This window comes from Fundulus heteroclitus, unplaced genomic scaffold (genome assembly GCF_011125445.2).
Source record: "Fundulus heteroclitus isolate FHET01 unplaced genomic scaffold, MU-UCD_Fhet_4.1 scaffold_86, whole genome shotgun sequence".
NCBI lineage: Eukaryota > Metazoa > Chordata > Actinopteri > Cyprinodontiformes > Fundulidae > Fundulus > Fundulus heteroclitus.
In genome coordinates this window covers 627,192-649,284 of record NW_023397318.1, presented here as the reverse complement: position 1 = coordinate 649,284, position 22,093 = coordinate 627,192, and the positions used below count along the sequence as shown (strand labels likewise).

The following is a 22,093-nucleotide window of genomic DNA, read 5'->3' as shown; positions in this document are numbered from 1 at the left end:
AATTTAAAAACAGATCACCTGCAGCTGTTGCATACCATTTAACTGTACTATATGCCTTTTGATTTAAAACTATTTTTAGGGGACAGCACATGGCTCTGAGTGCATGACAGATGCATGACCCACAAAGGGCATACTTTCTCACTAAATTAACACCTGAATACTGATGGTGGGGTAGGCATTGGGTGATATGGACAAACAGCCATCACCAAGTCAACCTTTACTTGCCTTAAAACAATGCAAGTTATAATACATAATTTACTGTGACAAGTAAAGAGTAAACACTAATTACGACTGACAATCGGTTTGATATTTACCTCTAGAGAAAGGCGTCTGCACCCACTTGCACTTCATTGTCCTGGAATGGCCCTGGACCAGATGGAGCAACTCCTCTATGTCTGGAGGAGGATTCTCCTTCAGGAAAGTAAAAAAGCCTTTGTCTCCATGCAGGGACTGGCTTCAAATCATCAGTCTGTCGCCAAGAGGAAAGTTGATCTCCATGAACACCTGAAAGGAGTTCTGGGAAAGTTGTCTCTGAGGACTAGACTGTACCAAGTGTTGGCCTAAAGATGAAGATTAAACAACTCAGTCATCATTGGGTGATAACTACAAGTATTCAAACCCTCCTTAAAGTCATGTCATATAAACCCATCTGTCCATACAGCCAACATTTTAATTTCTATACCTTATGTCTACACAGAGCAACCAATCTCAATTACTCAGGCAACCGTTTTGTGGTGACGTAACAATCTAACCACGGCCACATTTGACAACTGGTGGACAGTGAAGCTGCAACCAGCTCTTTACATGAAGGTAAACCTGCCTTGTTGTAATAGTTATGGTAGTCGCAAACTGCACTGAGGGTTTGATGAATGAAATTCACAGCAGAACGAAGTTCCTCCTTTAGCTTCTCTAGACCCAGAGCCCAGCACTCCCTGGTTTGGAATTTCACTGGTAAAATTTTTTTAACATGTCGATCACATCCTCAGCAGAGCGAACCAAAGCCTGGTGAGAGGAGCAATGTGAAGGTTAACTGGAAATCTGGGTGAATAGCCTAAAATAACCCATTTACATCTTGTTCAATCGGAATATCTAATCAGCAACAGGAAACAATTAATCAACAAGAGAAACCAAGGACTCTGTACCATAGCAGGAGTGGAAATCGATGCCTCAAACTCAGACAGCACCATTTCTGCCGCTGCAGAATCCTTTGCCATCTCCATTTTGTAAAGCCGAAGCTTTTCTTGAAGACTTTCCATCTTCACAATAATCTGTAAGACACATTTACCACAGTTATACTGTGCAAAAGGGTATAATGTCACACAAAGAAAAGAAAAAGTGTCTTAAGCAAGAATTGGTCCTTGTTTGCAGAACCTATAGTTAGAAGAGTAAACGCAGACAAGAATGTGCTTTTGCACAGTTCACCTGCAGACAAGCAGTCATCTCCTGATCTTGGTTGTGTATTGAAGAACTACTGTGTGGAAATTGGTTCAAGATGACCATGAACAATCCAATCCATGATAAAGACTGATGGTGGCGCTACAATGATCCGACTGCTAAATACAATCACCACTGTGTTCAACAGAAAATGTCCTGATGAGGTGTTAATCAGTCAAATATGACATTTTAAACATGCTGCTTGGCTAGCCCTTAAACCATCACTTCAAAGGCTTCACAGATAATCTAGCTGTTAGCTTACGGCTTCTAAACAGTGGAACAGGCATTAAATGAAGGACGTGGCTAAATCAGTCATCACATTTCTGGAGGAGAGCTTGTTTTCACAAAAATGGATTGGAAGCCCATGACCTGATGAACCTTTTCCAAACTGTCTTAAGTTATCAAGCGTTGTTTGTGAAAGCAGACCCACCTGCAGCGCACCATGGCGCAGCTGTAAGACCTGAAGCTGCAGATGGGCCTTGGAAAAAGCCTGCTGCCACAGCAGCTCAACTTTGTCCACCGCTGCAGTTATTCTAAAGAAACCACAGAGAACATCTGGCATTTTTTCCTGAGGAGAATTGGTTAACTGAGGACATGAATTTGCTGTTTTCATTTGAGAGACAACTCGGTTATTTTATACAGATAATGATTTTATACAATGCCTACATCCTAACAAGTCAGGATGTTCGCAGCCTGGTGAGCTGGCTTTACATTAGTCTATTACATTGTCATATCACAGTATCTTTCATCAACCCCCCGTTATAGAGCGGGCCCTCTGCAGTACTGCTGTGGTTCTGCAACATTTCAAAGGCGGTCTGAGTGAAAAGGGGGGTGCCAACCATGGCTTGGTAGCACAGCTCTCTGTCAGGGTGGCGCAGCTTCTCACACACAGTCTCACAGTGTTTTCAAAAGTTCGTCCAACCCCAGCTCCCTGCACACAGTACAGCACCTCAGCATTATGACATACCTTTCCTGGAGGAGTGACCAGTTAGATTTCAAAATCTTTAACATTAAAAGCATCTGGAGTCTTCATAAGTTATAAGATAAGATAGGGCTTTATTGAGCTCACAGAGGAGAAATTTGTCACACAGCGGCTTAATAAACAAAAGAAGGTGCCAAAAGGAGGAAAAGGTGCATAAGGTATGTACAGTGTGTCCACATATGTATGCTGTATCAAAAATAAAATAAAAGTAGGAAATAAAGCAGATATTTATGGTGACTTATGTACACTCAGGTGACTTGTATACAAATGGAATGGCGTTTTACATTAGGTGTACCAGGCAAGAACACGGTGAGGTAGTGAGATTTTTTATGGAGCTGAAGTTGCTTATTAAAACAGGATTATTTAAGAGCATTATTGCACAGGTTATTGCACATATGTTTGTACTTTTCCTGGGAAAGTATTACTACTTTTTCACAAAGTCCTCTCATGCAGTATAGACCAGAGAGTCTAAAAAGTAGCTCAATTTAACACTTTACAAACGTGAAAACATTAAAATAATTGTTAAAATATTTTAACATGGTGATTGTATTATTTGATTAAGTGGAAACCATTTTAAAAAAAAGGCAAATAACCACAGATGTCAGGTTTTCAATTACTAGTATCCATGGAACAGTGTCTCTCACACAGCAAAAAAAGAAATTTCACACAACAACCGAGCACCAGATAGATTGTCAGATTGTAATGTCAGCATACCACCAAGAAGGACGAACCACATCCAACAGGATTACTGTGGACGCACGAGGAAGCTGTCTGAAAGGGATCTTCGGGTGCTAACCCGGATTGTATCCAAAAAACATAAACCACGGCTCCCCAAGTCACAGCAGAATTAAATGTGCACTTCAACTCTCCTGTTTCCACCAAAACTGTCCGTCGGGAGCTCCACAGGGTCAATATACACAGCCGGGCTGCTATAGCCAAACCTTGGTTACTCGTACCAATGTCAAACGTCAGTTTCAATGGTGCAAATCTTGGGCTGTGGACAATGTGAAACATGTATAGTTCTCTGATGAGTCCACCTTTACTGTTTTTCCCACATCCGGGAGAGTTACGGTGTAGAGAAGCCCCAAAGAAGCGTACCACCCAGACTGCTGCATGCCCAGAGCGAAGCAGTGATGGTTTTGGGCTGCCATGTCATGGCATTCCCTTGGCCCCATACTTGTGCTAGATGGGTGCGTCACTGCGTGGACTTGTTGTTGATTTTTTATAATAAACAGATTTCCCTTTTACACAACATTATGAATAACCTCAGAGTTTAAGAAAAGTATTTGCAATTTCAACAGTACTTTTACTCAGTTAAACATTTATTTAAGTGCATTATGCATAGGAACTGGTCACAGTGATTGTAAGATGTTGAAAAACATTTATTCACAGTTTTTGGGACTTAAAAACACACTAAGTGCTGCTGTTAGGCTTTTACTACCATCCCTCCAGACTTCCATAGGCCATTGTCAAATTTAATGAAAAGTAACTTAAAATTATCCTTAAAAGACAAAATGTTGAAAAATCAAAGGGCTTATTTAACGCTTTGAGAACATATCTTGTATTCGGCCCCAAAACAAACAATAGTAGAATGATCTTTTAAGCTTATAAGACCATTTTTAAGATGCCAATACGTGTAGCATATAGCTCAGTGGCGTGTAGCCTAGCCACCGCATTTCTACCATATATAAAACCGACATTAAATAAACGACTCACCGTCACGTAGTTGCAAGGAAAACACCCAATGGAACCGTTCGTCTGGGTTAATGGACTTGATTCAACAATATCCTTCAGTAATTTAACCTACGTGTATAATTTGTGCACATAGAGTGAAAATTGAGCGAGTAGTTTGGTTTTTTGGAGAATTTTGTCACCATGGTAACTGAAAATGGCGTGATGAGAAAACGATAAAAGATATGCACATTCCGTTTTCACTTCTGAATAGTTCAAAGATATATACTACAAACTGGAAGCTAAACGATGTTCGTAGGTGAAAGCATAGACGACACAGTAGAGGGTTGAAAATGAGACAATTTTTTGGTGGTTTTTTGCGAATTTTGTTCCAACCGTAAGTCGAAACGGCATCAAGTACAAAAAGCCCTGATCAGGCGAGCGATCGAGGACGCACATTTTGCTATATAGTTTTGGGGTACAGCCTACGGGTTCGGGATGTATATAACGGTACTATAATAATAAGTAATAAACTATAACTAATAACTAGAAACGTTTCAACGTCTGAGAGTTGAAGAAGGCGCCCGCCTGGTGGTGCGCGTTAACCAATCAAAGGGCAAAGCTTCCGAGTTCCTTGGTCGTAGGCTTTTATCGCTTGGGATTTTAATCAAATCTTCTGAGTATGAAAAGGATTTGTCTTCGTCAAAACCAGCCGACAGGAGAGTGTCTGCATCCAAGCAGCAATGGAAATTGGTTGTTTAAAACATGATTAAATACTTCAATTGTAAGCATGAAAAAAATGAAATATGTGAATAAAAATGTTTAAAGGCATTACAAACTAACTAAAGGAAGTACAAACTCTGTGAAGCAGAAGTTGGTGAGGAACCTTCCTAGAGCTACTTCCGGTTAGCAACATGTTAAGCGTTAGCTGCTAACATGGTTGTGTCCAGTATCACCGGGTGATTGTACTCTGTTAGTTTTGGTCCAAATCCTGTACTGGGAAGTTCCTCAAAAAGGGTGCCAATACTTATGTCACAAAGGCTCACCAAAGGCCATGTGTCAGATCGGCCTCCTTTAGCAACTAAGCCTCCCCAAAAAAAAAACAGTCGACAGGAGAAGGTCTGCATCCAAGCAGCATGGAAAATTGGTGGTTATTAAAACATGATTAAATACTTCAATGTAACATGAAAAAATGAAATATGTGAATAAAAATGTTAAAGGCATTACAAACTACTAAGGAAATACAAACTCTGTGAAGCAGAAAATGGTGAGACCTTCCTAGAGCTACTTCCGGTTAGCACAGCTAAGCGTTAGCCGCTAACATGGTTGTGTCCATAGACATAATATGAGAGTAGACCCCCGCATTGACTGTCGCTGCGCAGGAATTACGGGCGCCACCTTGGGGCGGTCGACTTGATACCTAATCCTGCTGATTCAAGCTGACACACTAATGATGCCTCAGCCACTGTACGGCTCATTTTGTTTAAAATCGAGGGATTAATTTATGTCAGGGCTCGAGGGATAACTTTTCACAAGCAAGATGAAAAGACATTGTTTATATTTTTGATCAGAATGTAAGTTTTCTAATACTAGGAGATACAAAGTTTGTTAGGTGTGAATAAACAGTATATATATATAATATATATATATATATATATATAATATACAGTGAACCCTCGCTATATTGCGGTTCACCTTTCACGGTCTCGCTGCTTCACGGATTTGCATTGATGAGCCGTTCATTACAGTTCTCATCAGGTGGCGTGTCGGTTTATAAGAATCTTTTTTTGAAAAAAGAGTGACAACTACCGATAAAAATGTGTTCTTCTCTCCCGAAAAAAAAACTCACCTGCACCGCGGGCTTTAGAAGAAAAAAACGCTACAGAGCGGAGTCATGGATGCAGCGCCTCAGTCAAAAGAGCAGTGAAATACACACGAGTCACTATTTGTCCTACTGTACTTTCTATTTTTTTAATAATAATTTTTAATTTTCTCCCGTTCTAATCCAATGACTCGGGTCGCGGTGGGCCACGCTGATCTCCGCAATTTGAAGCCTTCAGTTCGTATTGATTAAAATTATTATTTTACAGCTTATTTGTAAATAATAATAATAAAAAAAAAAGTTTATATAGTACTTTCATTTGTTAAACAAATGCTTGGGCCGGTAAAAAGGTTTTGTTCTATGGTTTCAATATACTATAGTGTATTTAATTGTATATAATATTGTAAAAAAAATAAAGGTTACTACTTTACAGATTTCGCCCATCACGGGTTCTTTTTGGGAAGTATATGTACATATGTACATGTACAAATGTGTTTGTTTATATAGCAATAAAAAAATTATAAAAAATGTGTGTGTGGCTGTGTTTTGAAACATACATACATCATGTCAGAATATTCTATTACTTTTAACCCCACTAAGATTATTTAAACGCACTGGACCATTTTGTTATAATAGCTATAGTTTTAAAGTTTTTAAGCTAAACAAATGTGAAAATTAGTTCAACATTAAACGAGTTATAGTTGATTAAATTGATTCTGCACCTGGTTAACACATTAGACTGAGCGGAGTTGTCGACCGCCCCCAAGATGGCGCCCCTAAATCTCGTCAGCGCCGATAGGCGAGAGCGGTCGATGCGGGGTCGACTCTTTATATATGTCTATGGTGTGTCCAGTATATCACCGGGTGATTGTACTCTGTTAGTTTGGGTCCAAATCCTGTACTGGGAAGGTTCCCCAAAAGTGGTGCCAATACTTAATGTCACCAAAGCTCACCAAAAGGCCATGTGTCAGATGCTGACCACCCCACTCACAGAAAAACTCAGTTAAATAGACGGAATGGTTTAGTGCTTGGTTTGTGCACATTTTGTGCCGTTAAATTAGCGTTGTGCTGTTTTGGTTTTACGCTGATCTCAGTCATCTATATTCAGAGCTTGGTTGCAACAATATTTCCCACTTCATGCATAAGCCATAAAAAGTGGAATGGTCCTTCAGCCTTGTAATTAAAGGTTAGCTTAGGATATCCGTTCCTTACAGTGTTGTTATACTTTAAAGGCCTGACCAGTGTGATTTATTTTTTGCAGTTTTCTGTTATTGATTTTAGTTGGGTAGTGTTTTCTGCAGTTATATAAGCCTGTATACTTTAATTGCCCTTTTGTTAGGTGCAGACACCCCCAAATCTCCCTATTGTAGAGCAATAAAGGTTTGCTATTCTAATTAATTCAGAGGAGTAATGAACTATGACTACTAAGATCAACTATAACCAAGTTATTGTTTGAAAATGTTATAAACATTATACTCTCGAAGAAGAATAAACCCTTCTGATTAGGAAAAATAGACTTTATGAAAACAGTTGAACATTCTAATAAATGAAATGCCTTTTTTGGCAATGTCACTTGACATTGCTATCTAAAGTAAAGTTCTTTAAATGAGACAAAATAAATCGCAATATTTATTCAGGAATAAAGTACAAAACAATATAACACACATTTTACAATAGCAGCTAAAACAACTTGCATGATAAAAGAAAAATATAAAATTAATAACTGCTTTCTTGAGAAAAGTGTTGAGACCAAAAGGTAGATCTGACAACATCTTTTTACACAAATGAGGAACATCATTAAGGACGCCAGCCATCCTGCACAGAGACTGTTTCAGCCTCTCCCCTCAGTCAGGAAACTAAAAAAAACAAACAAAAACATGTGTCCCAAGAGATCTTTGCCAATAAGCAGGAATATATAAATCATTTTATAAGAATGCTGTAGTGGGGGGAGGCTCGGTAGATGACACAACTTCATAGTAATGTTACTGATTTATCAGTCGAAATATATTAAAAAGACTTACGTTTTTTCCAGTGACGGCAATAACATATGATTTACCGTAGCACTTTATTTTGAAGCGGCGGGCTGGGATGACGTCATCGGTTGAAATTAAAATTCATAATATCTTTGAAACCAAAGCAGCACAAACGATAATTTTAACGGCACAAACCTGCACAAACGAAGCACTAAAAAAAGTAGCCCAGTTTGATCGGATTCGAAGCAAATTGGGGAGATGGTGAATTCTGGATGACCTTAACAAATATTCTTTAATATCTTCAAAACCAAAACAGCACAAACGCTAATTTTAACGGCACAAACCTGCACAAGCGAAGCACTAACCATTCCGTCTATTTAACGGAGTTATTTCTGTGGGTGGGGTGTCAGCTTCATGCAGCTCTTCCATCCCTCAGTGCCGTGTAGCCTCATAGACATCTTATATTATGTCTATGTGTAGCCTAGCCACCGCATTTCTACCATAATATAAAACCGACATTAAATAAACGACTCACCGTCACGTAGTTGCAAGGAAAACACCCAATGGAACACCCTTCGTCTGGGTAAATTGGACTTCATTCAACAATATCCTTCAGTAATTTAGGAAAAACGGCAGCACAGCACAGCACAGCACAGCACAGCAAGCCACAAGATGGAGGAGTTCACCTCTGACCCGGAACTGAAAGAGTACTGCTTGTCTGCTCTGAATAATACACAGCGCCCCTCGAATTACGGCCGCCATCTTGGGGCGGTCCACCTGCTACCCTAACCTGCTGATTCAAGCTGAACACACTAACGATACCCCAGCACTGTGCGGCGTATTTTTGTTTAAATCGACGGACTATTGACGTCAGGGCTCGAGGGATAACTTTTCATTTGTAAGATTAAAGAGATTGTGATGAATTTGATTGTCTTATTGTACTATTTGGTATATTTAAGATATATGCTGGATAAATTAATCTGGCTATTGATTTAAATGAAAAAAATCGTTTTTTAAAGCCAAAGGGAAATGAAATATTGTATTTGGTATATTTAAGATATATGCTGGATAAATTAATCTGGCTATTGATTTAAATGAAAAAATCGTTTTTTAAAGCCAAAGGGAAATGAAATATTGTATTTGGTATATTTAAGATATATGCTGAATATATTAATCTGGCTAATGATTTAAATGAAAAAATCGTTTTTTAAAGCCAAAGGGAAATGAAATATTGGGTGAAAATGTAATTCTCTCAAATTGGCACAGCTTGGAGTCGAACCTACGATCTTCTGCTTTGCAGCCCGACACCTAACCCACTCTACCAAAACACCAGTGTCGTGTTCAGCCGAGCATTATTGAGAGGTCAATTGTGTTAAGAAGTGTTTTTTGCGAATTCTGTTCCAACTGTAAGTCAAAACGGCGTCAAGTACAAAAAGCCCTGATCGCGGCGTCGAGACGCACATTTTGATATATAGTTTGTGGGGGTACAGCCTACGGTTCGGGCTGTATTAATGGTACTATAATAATAATAATAAAGAAACCCTTATTAGGTGCATAACATAAGGCCTCCGCCATGCATTTTCAATGCATAGGCGGGCGCCTAATAAAGAAACCCTTATTAGGTGCATAGCATAAGGCCTCCGCCATGCATTTTCAATGCATAGGCGGGCGCCTAAATAGAAACGTTCAACTTCTGAAGAAGTTGAAGAAGGCGCCCGCCTGGTGGTGCGCGTAACCGTCAAAGGCAAAGCTTCCGAGTTCCTTGGTCGTAGGCTTTTATCACTTGGGGATGTTAAATCAAATCTTATGAGTGTGAAAAGGATTTGTCTTCGTCAAAACCAGCCGACAGGGGAAGGTCTGCATCCAAGCAGCATGGAAAATTGGTGTTATTAAAACATGATTAAATACTTCAGTGTAGCATGAAAAAATTAAATATGTGAATAAAAATGTTAAAGGCATTACAAACTACTAAAGGAAGTACAACCACTGTGAAGCAGAAGTTAGTGAGACCTTCCTAGAGCTACTTCCGGTTAGCAACATGCTAAGCGTTAGCCGCTAACATGGTTGTGTCCAGTATCACCGGGTGATTGTACTCTGTTAGTTTGGTCCAAATCCTGTACTGGGAAGTTCCTCAAAAAGGGTGCCAATACTTAATGTCACCAAAGCTCACCAAAGGCCATGTGTCAGATCGGCCTCCTTTAGCAACTAAGCCTCACCAAATCTGGGCCCAGAACTCAACATTTGACAAAAATGGTGTGTAGTGCTATTTCCCACAGGTGAGTGGTGCTGTATTGGCCGGGGGGTAGTTCTTGCTGTTGCAATTTTTTCATCATTCATTCATTTATATCAGTTGTTCACATTGTTTATTTGTTACTTGTAAAAAATAAATAAAAAATATTGGGTACCCCCAGCGGGTTGCGAACCTGCGACCTTTGGTGCACCAGTCCAACACCTAACCCACTGTACCAAAAAAAATGTGCCATGCTGAGGTCTGCATTTTTGCGAGGTCAACTGTGTCTAGGAAGTGGTTTTGAGAAGTGGTTTTTGGTTAATTTTGTCACCACGGTAACTTTAAATGGCGTCAAGTACAAAAAGCCCGCTTCACGGCGTCGAGACGAACGTTTTGATGTATAGTATGTGGGGGTAGACCCTACGGTTCGGCCTGTATTAACGGTGATGGACCCTTATTAGGTGCATAACATAAGGCCTCCGCCATGCATTTTCAATGCATAGGCGGGCGCCTAATAATAATAATAAAGAAACCCTTATTAGGTGCATAACATAAGGCCTCCGCCATGCATTTTCAATGCATAGGCGGGCGCCTAACTAGAAACGTTCAACTTCTGAAGAAGTTGAAGAAGGCGCCCGCCTGGTGGTGCGCGTAACCGTCAAAGGCAAAGCTTCCGAGTTCCTTGGTCGTAGGCTTTTATCACTTGGGGATTTTAATTCAAATCTTCTGAGTGTGAAAAGGATTTGTCTTCGTCAAAACCAGCCGACAGGAGAAGGTCTGCATCCAAGCAGCATGGAAAATTGGTGTTATTAAAACATGATTAAATACTTCAATGTAGCATGAAAAAATGAAATATGTGAATAAAAATGATAAAGGCATTACAAACTACTAAAGTAAGTACAAACTCTGTGAAGCAGAAGTTGGTGAGACCTTCCTAGAGCTACTTCCGGTTAGCAACATGTTAAGCGTTAGCTGCTAACATGGTTGTGTCCAGTATCACCGGGTGATTGTACTCTGTTAGTTTGGTCCAAATCCTGTACTGGGAAGTTCCTCAAAAAGGGTGCCAATACTTAATGTCACCAAAGCTCACCAAAGGCCATGTGTCAGATGCTGACACCCCACTCACAGAAAAAAACTCAGTTAAATAGACGGAATGGTTAATGCTTGGTTTGTGCACGTTTGTGCCGTTAAAATTAGCGTTTGTGCTGTTTTGGTTTTGAAGATATTAAAGAATATTTGTTAAGTTCATCTAGAGTTCACCATCCCCGCATTTTGCTTTGAATCCAACCAAGCTGGTCAACTTCTTTAGTGCTTCGTTTGTGCAGGTTTGTGCCGTTAAAATTAGCGTTTATGCTGCTTTGGTTTCGCAGATAATATAAGTTTTAATTCCGGCCGGTGACGTCACCACAGGTCGCCGCTGCAAAATAAAGCGCTACATTGTTATTCCTTTGCTGGTGCTGAGCTGGAGCCAAAGCAAACCAGAGTGGTCAACTTCTTTAGTGCTGTGTTTGTGCATCTTTGTGCCGTTAAAATTAACGTTTGTGCTACTATGGTTTCGGAGATATTATGAATTTTAATGTTGTTATACTTTATAGGCTGACCAGTGTGATTTATTTTTTGCAGTTTTTCTGTTATTGATTTTAGTTTGGGTATGTTTTCTGCGTTATATAAGCCTGTATACTTTAATTGCCCTTTTGTTAGGTGCAGACACCCCCAAATCTCCCTATTGTAGAGCAATAAAGGTTTGCTATTCTAATTAATTCAGAGGAGTAATGAACTATGACTACTAAGATCAACTATAACCAAGTTATTGTTTGAAAATGTTATAAACATTATACTCTCGAATAAGAATAAACCCTTCTGATTAGGAAAAATAGACTTTATGAAAACAGTTGAACATTATAATAAATGAAATGCCTTTTTTGGCAATGTCACTTGACATTGCTATCTAAAGTAAAGTTCTTTAAATGAGACAAAATAAATCACAATATTTATTCAGGAATAAAGTACAAAACAATATAACACACATTTTACAATAGCAGCTAAAACAACTTGCATGATAAAAGAAAAATATAAAATTAATAACTGCTTTCTTGAGAAAAGTGTTGAGACCAAACGGTAGATCTGACCACATCTTTTTACACAATTGAGGAACATCATTAAGGACGGCAGCCATCCTGCACAGAGACTGTTCCAGCCTCTCCCCTCAATCAGGAAACTAAAAAAACAAAGAAAAACATGTGTCCCAAGAGATCTTTGCCAATAAGCAGGAATATATAAATCATTTTATAAGAATGCTGTAGGGGGGGGGGGGGGGGGGCTCGGTAGATGACACAACTTCATAGTAATGTTACTGATTTATCAGTAGAAATATATTAAAAAGACTTACGTTTTTTCCAGTGACGGCAATAACATATGATTTACCGTAGCACTTTATTTTGAAGCGGCGGGCTGGGATGACGTCATCGGTTGAAATTAAAATTCATAATATCTCCGAAACCAAAGCAGCACAAACGATAATTTTAACGGCACAAACAAAGCACTAAAAAAAGTAGCCCAGTTTGATTGGATTCGAAGCAAAATGGGGAGATGGTGAATTCTGGATGACCTTAACAAATATTCTTTACTATCTTCAAAACCAAAACAGTACAAACGCTAATTTTAACGGCACAAACCTGCACAAACGAAGCACTAACCATTCCGTCTAATTAACAGAGTTTTTTCTGTGGGTGGGGTGTCAGCTTCAGGCAGCTCTTTACCGGCGCTGCAGCGCAGGAGAGATCGCGCTGCTGTTAGGCTTTTACTGCCATCCCTCAGTGCCGTGTAGCCTTGCCACCGCATTTCTACCATAATATAAAACCGACATTAAATAAACGACTCACCGTCACGTAGTTGCAAGGAAAACACTCAATGGAACACCCTTCGTCTGGGTAAATTGGACTTGATTCAACAATATCCTTCAGTAATTTAGGAAAAACGGCAGCACAGCACAGCTGAAGCACAGCACAGCAAGCCACAAGATGGAGGAGTTCACCTCTGACCCGGAACTCAAAGAGTACTGCTTGTTGACTGTTTGAGCACAACAAGCAGCGCCCCTCGAATTACGGCCGCCATCTTCGGGTGGTCGACCTGCTACCCTAACATGCTGATTCAAGCTGAACACACTAACGATACCCCGGCACTGTGCGGCGTATTTTTGTTTAAATCGACGGACTATTGACGTCAGGGCTCGAGGGATAACTTTTCATATGTAAGATTAAAGAGATTGTGATGAATTTGATTGTTTTATTGTACTATTTGGTATATTTAAGATATATGCTGGATAAATTAATCTGGCTATTGATTTAAATGAAAAAATCGTTTTTTAAAGCCAAAGGGAAATGAAATATTGTATTTGGTATATTTAAGATATATGCTGGATAAATTCATCTGGCTAATGATTTAAATGAAAAAATCGTTTTTTAAAGCCAAAGGGAAATTAAATATTAGGTGAAAATGTAATTCTCTGAAATTGGCACAGCTTGGAGTCGAACCTACGATCTTCTGCTTTGCAGCCCGACACCTAACCCACAACACCAGTGCCGTGCTAGGCCGCGCATTTTTGAAAGGTCAACTGTGTTGAAGAAATGGTTTTTGGTGAATTTTGTTCCAACCGTAAGCCGAAACGGCGTCAAGTACAAAAAGCCCTGATCGCGGCGTCGAGACCAACGTTTCGATATATAGTATGTGGGGGTAGACCCTACGGTTCGGGCTGTATTAACGGTACTATAATAATAATAAAGAAACCCTTATTAGGTGCATAGCATAAGGCCTCCGCCATGCATTTTCAATGCATAGGCGGGCGCCTAATAATAAAGAAATCCTTATTAGGTGCATAACATAAGGCCTCCGCCATGCATTTTCAATGCATAGGCGGGCGTCTAATAACAGATGCATTTGGATGTAATAATTTGACATAATTTTAATATTGTTAGAAGCCCAATTCAGTGTTAATAGACATGCTAGTGTTAATAAAATGCCAAGAAATCTTTATCATCGTACATTCCAAAGTAGAGCTGGGTGATATGGCTTAAATAGGAAATCTTTGATTTTATTATACCAAGTTCCATTAATCAACCCCCCCCCCCCCAACACTTTTTTTTCACAACAAGAAATTAAAGAGATTTTAAAAACTTGCTCTTACATCAAGCATTTTGCCTCGGAGTTGACCTAAATCCAAAGAGCAAGTAATTACAAGCTGTGAAACATGTTGGTAACATCAGGCCGTTTGCTACTAGTGGTATTACACAAGTGAAGCCTGTTCTTGGCTCATTGTGGAACCTCAAACTACCTTAAAAAAAGCAAAAGTGCCTCGTAGTATGGTTTAAAAAAAATCCAGGTTTTCTGAAAATTACATCTTGTAAATTCAAACTAATCACTTAAAAATCTATTTATTGCCATGCCCTATTCTAAAGCAGTGCATCTTCTGTATTCAACCCGTCCTATAGGGAGCAGTGAGGATCTTACAGCACCTGGAATGTAGTCTGGCCATCACTCCCCAGGAAAGATAAGCAGAGATGTGTTAAAAAAATAAAAATAAACAAAAAACACACACACTCATTTGAAATTGTTGCATTGATCAGGTCTGACCAGTAAAACTGAAAAAAAAATATGTTTTTCATTCTATGCACTATCCAAAACTTTACAGTCAACCTTTAGTGGCTGTAAGGACATCACCTATACACCCTGTAGCGACTTGTATTCAAAAAGCCAAGCAGTCGCTGAGAGGCTAAGGTATGAGTGTATGATGGGAGTGGTGGCCGACTGGTTAGAGCAGCGCGCTTGCGCTCTGTGAAGGATGCAAGTGCCCGGTTCGATCCCAACTGCCTGCACTCTGGGTCCCCGAGCAAGGCCCTCAACCACCAGAGACCATACATTTTCCAAGATGGCGCTGCGCAGACAGCAGCCAGTCACCTCGGCTCTGTCTTCTATTTTCCTACTTTCTCTTCTTTATAGTGTTTTTCGAAGTTTTTTTATGCTTGTTACTGCCGTAGCTGGCTCCCCGGGATTATGTGCACCGAGGAGACGTACTTTTGGGACACTTATGCTGCGCTTTTTGCTACTTTTGTCACTCTTCGATGCGGTGAGGGGAGATTCCATTGTCCGCGACTCGGGGAACCCCATTGTTTACACTCGATCTGAGCTCCTGGGAATACGTGACTCTACGCGCTGCGGCTCTGCTCATCAACAAGCGGATCGAAGAGCGGATAAACCGGAGATACCCGCAGAACTACGGAGGAGGTGGAGGGGAAGCAGAGGCGGCCGGACAAAGCGCTCACCGCGGAGGAAAAGTTACCTTCCATCGGTGATCTCGGGGAACGTTAGATCGATCGCCAACAAGTCTGACGAGCTGGCAGCGCTAACCCGCTTCCAAGGAAGGTACAGAGACGCTAGCATTATGTGCTTCACTGAGACTTGGTTGAGTGAAAATGTCCGAGATTCTGAGATCAACCAAACTGGCTTCAAGCTCATCCGCGCGGACAGAAACTTGGCGGAGAGCGGAAAAAAGAGAGGAGGAGGGCTGGCGATATTTGTTAATGAACGCTGGTGCAATCCAGCGCACGCACATAAGAAGCAACAGATATGCTGCCCGGAAGTGGAGATATTAGTGACGAGCCTAAGACCCTTTTATTTGCCGCGTGAGTTCAGCCACGTTATCGCGCTTGCCGCCTACATTCCACCCTCTGCTGACGCAGCTGTTGCGTGTGAAAAGATCCACGGAGTCGTCAACAAGCTGCCGACAGATTATCCACGCTGCCTCCTGCTGATAACGGGGGATTTCAATCACGCGCCCCTCCACTCCACCCTCCCCACGCTCAAGCAGTACGTCACGTGCTCCACAAGGGGAACCAAGACGCTGGACCTCTTCTATGCAAACGTTAGGGACGCCTACACCTCCGCCCCCCTCCCCCCACTCGGTCGCTCGGATCACAATCTTATCTCCCTGCTCCCCCATTACACTCCACTGGTGAGAAGGACATTAGCACAGAAGAAGTCGGTGAAAATCTGGTCAGATGAGGCCACTGAGAGACTTAGAGATTGTTTCAGAACCACAGACTGGAGCATGTTCCAGAGCTCTCATGGTGATGACATCAACAGCCTGACCGAATGTATCACCAACTACATGAACTTCTGTGTGGAGAGCATTGTGCCTACACGACGACTACGGTGCTTTGACAACAACCACCCCTGGGTGACCCCTGAGCTGAAAGTCCTCCTGAACCAGAAGAAGAGGGCTTTCCACTCAGGGGACAGAGAGGAGCAGCGTAGAGTCCAGCGGGAGCTCCAGTGGAGGATCAGGGGGGCAAAAAAGGATTATGGGAAGAAGATGGAGGAACAGCTGGCACAGAACAACGTCAGAGATGTGTGGAGAGGCCTGAAGAACATGTCTGGCTTTGGGCAGAAGACCAGCAGGGCTGCAGACGGTGACACCAAGTCTGCAGATGAACTTAACAGGTTCTTCACCCGTTTCGAGTCCCCTAACACCGGACCCCTCCCTGCCCTAAACTCTCCACACGACTCCAACGACCAGCCATCCAGAGACCTACCCTCCCCCCTGCTGTCACCATCACCAAAGCCATCCACACCTCCGGCCCTGCCTCCCTCCCCCCTCACAGTCTCACCAATGCTGGTGAGAGGTCAGCTGATGAGGCTGAAACAAAGGAAAGCCCCCGGTCTGGACGGCGTCCCCCCCAGGCTGCTGAGGGCCTGTGCAGATGAGCTCTGCGAGGTCCTCAGCTACATCTACAACCTGAGCCTCAGCCTGGGGGTGGTGCCCACCCTGTGGAAGACCTCCTGTGTGGTACCGGTTCCCAAAACGCCGCACGCCAGGGAACCGGCCCACTTCAGACCAGTCACCCTGACCTCCCACCTGATGAAGACCATGGAGCGCCTCATCCTTGCTCACCTTCGCACCGTGGTGAGCCCCACCCTGGACACGCTGCAGTTTGCCTACCGGCCCAACATCGGAGTAGAGGACGCCATCATCTACCTGCTGCAGTGGGCGCTCACCCACCTGGAGACCACCGGGAGCGCTGTGAGAGTCATGTTCTTTGACTTCTCCAGCGCTTTCAACACCATCAGACCGGTGCTGCTGAAGGGGAAGCTGGAGGACGCTGGGGTGGACAAACACCTAGCTGACTGGACCATGGACTACCTCACTGACCGCCCTCAGTACGTGCGGCTGCACGGCTGTCAGTCAGAGGTGGTACTCTGCAGCACCGGGGCCCCCCAGGGCACCGTTCTGTCTCCGTTTCTTTTCACCCTTTACACCTCGGACTTCACCTACAACACGGACAGCTGCCACCTTCAGAAGTTCTCTGATGACTCGGCCATTGTGGGCTGTGTGTCTGAGGGGAACGAGCTGGAGTACCGGTCAGTCATCATGGACTTTGTGGACTGGTGTGAGAAGAACTATTTGTGTTTAAACACCAGCAAGACCAAGGAGATGGTGATCGACTTCAGGAGAAGACCCCCACCTCACTCACCCGTGAACATCCAGGGGGAGGACATAGAAACTGTGGAGAGTTTCAGATACCTGGGTGTTCACGTCAACAATAAACTGGACTGTACTCACAACACCGACCCCCTGTATAAGAAGGGCCAGAGCCGCCTCCACCTCCTGAGGAGGCTGAGGTCCTTTGGAGTGAGCCGGCCTCTGCAAAAAAACTTTTTATGACTCTGTGGTGGCCTCAGCCCTCCTCTATGCTGTCGTCTGCTGGGCTCCTGGCAGCACAGAGCGGGACAGAAACAGACTGAACAAGCTGGTGAGGAAGGCCACTTCTGTCCTGGGCTGCACTCTGGACTCAGTGGAGGAAGTGGCTGAGAGGAGGGTGTTGTCCAAGTTCACATCCATCATGGACAACACCTTCCACCCCTGCACCAGACTGTAGAGGAGCTGAGCAGCTCCTTTAGTGACAGACTAAAACATCCTGTCTGTAAAAAGGAGCGCTACCGTAGGTCATTCATCCCTGCTGCAACCAGATTATACAATGCTGCACTATAACTGTGACCATAACCGTTATTAGTAACATGCAATAACTAATGTACAATAATATGCAACTCATGTAAATTTAATCTCTGGACTATACATATAACTGTATAACTGTTACAATTACTGTAACAAGTGTTTTGCAGTAACTACGTGCAATAATGTGCTGTGTTTATTATTATTATTATTATTATTATTATTATTATTATTATTATTATTATTATTGTGTTATATTATTATGTTATAAAGGTCACTCATTCCTGCTGCTACCTGATCATAGCTTTATAAGTGTAACTATTAGAGTAACGACTGCAACCATGCACCATAGCTGCAACAATAACTGTAATAACTTATGTGCAATAAGCTATTTAAACAAGGTGCTATAATCCGTGCATTAAGCCTGTGCAATAATCCTGTATAAACTGTATAAACTGTGCAATAAGCCTGTGCAATAGTCCTGTATAAACTGTATAATAACATATGTGCAATAACATATTTAAACATAGGAGTGTACAGAATTGTATATTGTATATAGCTGTATAACTGTATCTAACTGATTCTACTTACCTACTTTGACACCTTCTTCTGACTTGACTATTGAGCCGATGGGACAAGTGAATTTCTCCACTGTGAGATCAATAAAGCTTATCTTATCTGATGCGCTGTACCAAACAAAAATCTGCTGCAATCCAGATGCGTTTGACGAGTTTATTGAAAAAGGTAGTCCAACTTAATCCAGTAATCCAATAATAACGTGCTCAAAGTAAAAAGAAAATGAGCGTAGGACGCGTAACAGCGGTCAACAAAAGATACGGCCTCCCCGTAACTCACCCTCTCTCCAGTTAGGCTACCTACCCCCCCCCCCCGTGCCCCTGCCATCAAATTAGTTCAATGTTACCACCCCCAATTACTGCGACAAGAAATTAAACAAAAGTAACCAAATATAACAACAAGTAACCCAAATATAAACCATCAAATTATATTACTTAACATTACATAAAGCAGATTGAATATAATAATAATAATAATAATAATAATAATAATAATAATAATAATAATAATAATAATAATAATACACCTTCATGGCTCCTACACACCCTCTTTGATGGACTTCATGTTAATTGCAGTGGAAATATAAAAAGGGGTAGGGCTGTTGCCTCACAGTAAGAAGGTCCTGGGTCTTTCCACATGGAGTGTGCGCGGGTCTCTCCAGGTACTCCAGCTTCCTCCCACAGTCCAAAAACATGACTTGGGTTAATTGGCCTCTCTAAATTCTCCTTAGGTGTGAGTATGTTTGTGAATGGTTGTTAGGGTTAGGGTGTACCCCGCCTTTCGCCCATTGACAGCTGCAGATAGGCACCAGCAAGCCCTCACGACCCCACAAGGGATAGACTTGTTAGAAAATGGATGAAAAACATAAAATGTTCAAATGTGTGTTTGGATTCATTTTTCTTAATTTTGATTTCTCTAGGTTTTGCTTGTAAGGCAAGAGATATTCCTCAAGTTATGTTAAGTGGTCTTGATCAATGTTTCCTTAAACTCACTTGAAAATTAGATGATTCTCCACATACTCAGTCCAGAACTTGTTTTTGACCGTTTTTTCCAGATGTTTGTTTATAAAAGTTAAGTGATTTTGGTATGAGTTACATTTAATGGTCACATATTTAATTATTTAATCAGTTTATTTTTTACGGCTTTGGTGGAAAAAAAGTGGCAGCTGTCTGCCACTGTAGAGAGAATGAGAAGTTAAACCATCATCACAGTTTTAGATTGTGTCTGGTGAAGCAAGGCACTGAAACTAACAATACAACATGTATTGTGTAAGACATGCAACATAAGTGTAATTCTTTTGGAACACAACTAGCTACTCAGCAGAAATGAAGGGAGTTTGATCTTTGCAAGTAAATCTATTGGGAATTATTTCTTGTTTAAACAGCAGAACAAAGTTAGTTAAGAAAAAAAAACATTGCCAAGACAATTTAACAAGAGGCAGTAAGGTTTCGTGACCCAACAACATAGGCAGTTGAACTAACCTCCTAAGCTGCAGGAACTTGGCTTCATTTGTGCAGCAGAAGTATTGGAGCTCGCTGAAGCTGGAGGGCAGCGGCAGCCTGGACAGAGCCTGCAGCGTGGAGATGCATGAGGGCAAACGTTGTACCACAGACAGGAACTCCTGAACAAAGGCATGAATCTCCTGTAGGGACCAGCACAGCAATGGTCACCATCACAACAAGCACCAAACAGGAACAGTGCTGTGGTGCAAACCAAAACCTGGGCCCATATTCACAAATAATCCTTAGACTAAAAGGAGCTCTCAGCAATGTCATTTTAAAAAAAATTAAATCTTAGAATTTCCCAAATTCACAGATTTTTCTTAAAAATTTACTTTGGGAAGTTATTCACAAAGCATCTGTGGCCTAAAGAGAGCTCCTAAAGTAAAATGTTAGGAGTAGTGAGGAGGACTTTTAGCTAGTCTAAGAGTGTCTTAAGCAGGAAAATGGTGGAAACGGAGAGCTGATTGGCTGATCCACAACCTAATGGTGGAGGAAATGAGCACAAACTTTTTTAACAATTTCACAATCATGTAAATCAAACAATAGATATAGATCAACAAATGTTATCCTCGCATTTATTAGTTTCAGCAGGAGGATGGGTTAAAGATGTGGCTCTAGTAACGCGATTGTGAGGATAAATATTCAATATAAATAAAGCGTGGAAATGTACAAAGAATATAGTATAGAGGAATTTTGTGGACTGCTGTGAGAAGAACCACTTGTGTCTAAACACCAGTAAGACCAAAGAGATGGTGATCGACTTCAGGAGAAGACCCCCACCTCACTCCCCCGTGAACATCCAGGAGCAGGACATAGAAACTGGAGAGTTTCAAATACCTGGGTGTTCACGTCAACAATAAGCTGGACTGGACTCATAACACCGACACTCTAAACAAGAAGGGCCAGAGCCGCCTCCACCTCCTGAGGAGGCCGATGTCCTTTGGAGTAAGCAGGCCCCTGCCTAAGACCTTCTATGACTCTGTGGTAGCTTCAGCCCTCCTCTACACTGTTGTCAGCTGAGCCCCTGGCAGCGCAGAGCGGGACAGAAAGAGGCTGAACAAGCTGGTGAGGAAGGCCACTTCTGTCCTGGGCTGCACTCTGGACTTGGTGAAGGAAGTGGCAGAGAGGAGGGTGTTGTCCAAGCTCACATCCATCATGGACAACACCTTCCACCCCCTGCACCAGACTGTAGAGGAGCTGAGTAGCTCCTTTAGTGACACACTTAGACACGCTGTGTGTAAAAAGGAGCGCTACCGCAGGTCATTCAATTCTGCTGCCATCAGATTATACAATGCTGCACAATAACTAATTATAACTGTAACCACAACTAACTATAACTGTAATAACCTACGTGCAATATCTAATGTGTAATTCTATTTAAACCGGTTATGAAGCGTTAATCGTTGAAGTGACAGATCAGCGAGATTTTTCTCACAGATGATGTCCACATAGTTATTCATTACTTCTGATAATTTTTTTTGGTCTCCTACCCGCATCTCTCGTTTTTTTGCATTTTTAAAATCCATGGAATCAAAACGATCTCGCTCGGCGGACTTTCCCAGTGACGTCACACCATGAGTCGCAAACCTGGAAGCCGGGACCCGCTATACTGTCTGAGTACTAAATGGATAGGGTTGTTTTGCTTTCACGGCTTTTTTACAAGATGCCTCGTCGTTGTGTCGCTGTGTACTGTTCCCATGAAGATGGAAGATTGCATGAGTGGCCAAAAGACACACTTAGAGCCCGCTTGTGGCTCGTCATTTTAAAGACGACTGCCTCGGTGCTCCGGGGGAGGGGTCTTTGCCTCTTCATCACAAAGATGTCTGTGCTTCACAGCCGCTATTCTTCTTTAGATTTTAACGGCAGCTTGCATCCATTATTGTTGCACTACTGCCATC

At 41.9% G+C, this 22,093-nt stretch overlaps 1 protein-coding gene and 1 long non-coding RNA gene across 2 annotated transcripts in view; both read right to left on the bottom strand.

Annotated features, from left to right (window-relative positions):
- Positions 1-824: 824 nt before the first annotated feature.
- On the bottom strand, positions 825-2,093 carry LOC118562325. The gene is made up of 3 exons (XR_004930563.1): positions 1,865-2,093; positions 1,143-1,268; positions 825-1,002 (listed from the first exon to the last, which is right to left on the bottom strand). It is a non-coding gene; the product is annotated as an uncharacterized LOC118562325 (long non-coding RNA).
- A 235-nt stretch (positions 2,094-2,328) lies between these two features.
- The window catches only part of si:ch211-241j12.4 (puratrophin-1), a 36,816-nt gene continuing 17,051 nt past the window's right edge, over positions 2,329-22,093 (bottom strand). Inside the window, exons 7-8 of the mRNA XM_036134597.1 lie at positions 20,175-20,335; positions 2,329-2,365 (exon numbers count right to left, since the gene is read on the bottom strand). Of these exons, the coding sequence (XP_035990490.1) occupies positions 2,329-2,365; positions 20,175-20,335 (198 nt within the window). The remainder of the gene's footprint in view (positions 2,366-20,174; positions 20,336-22,093) is intronic.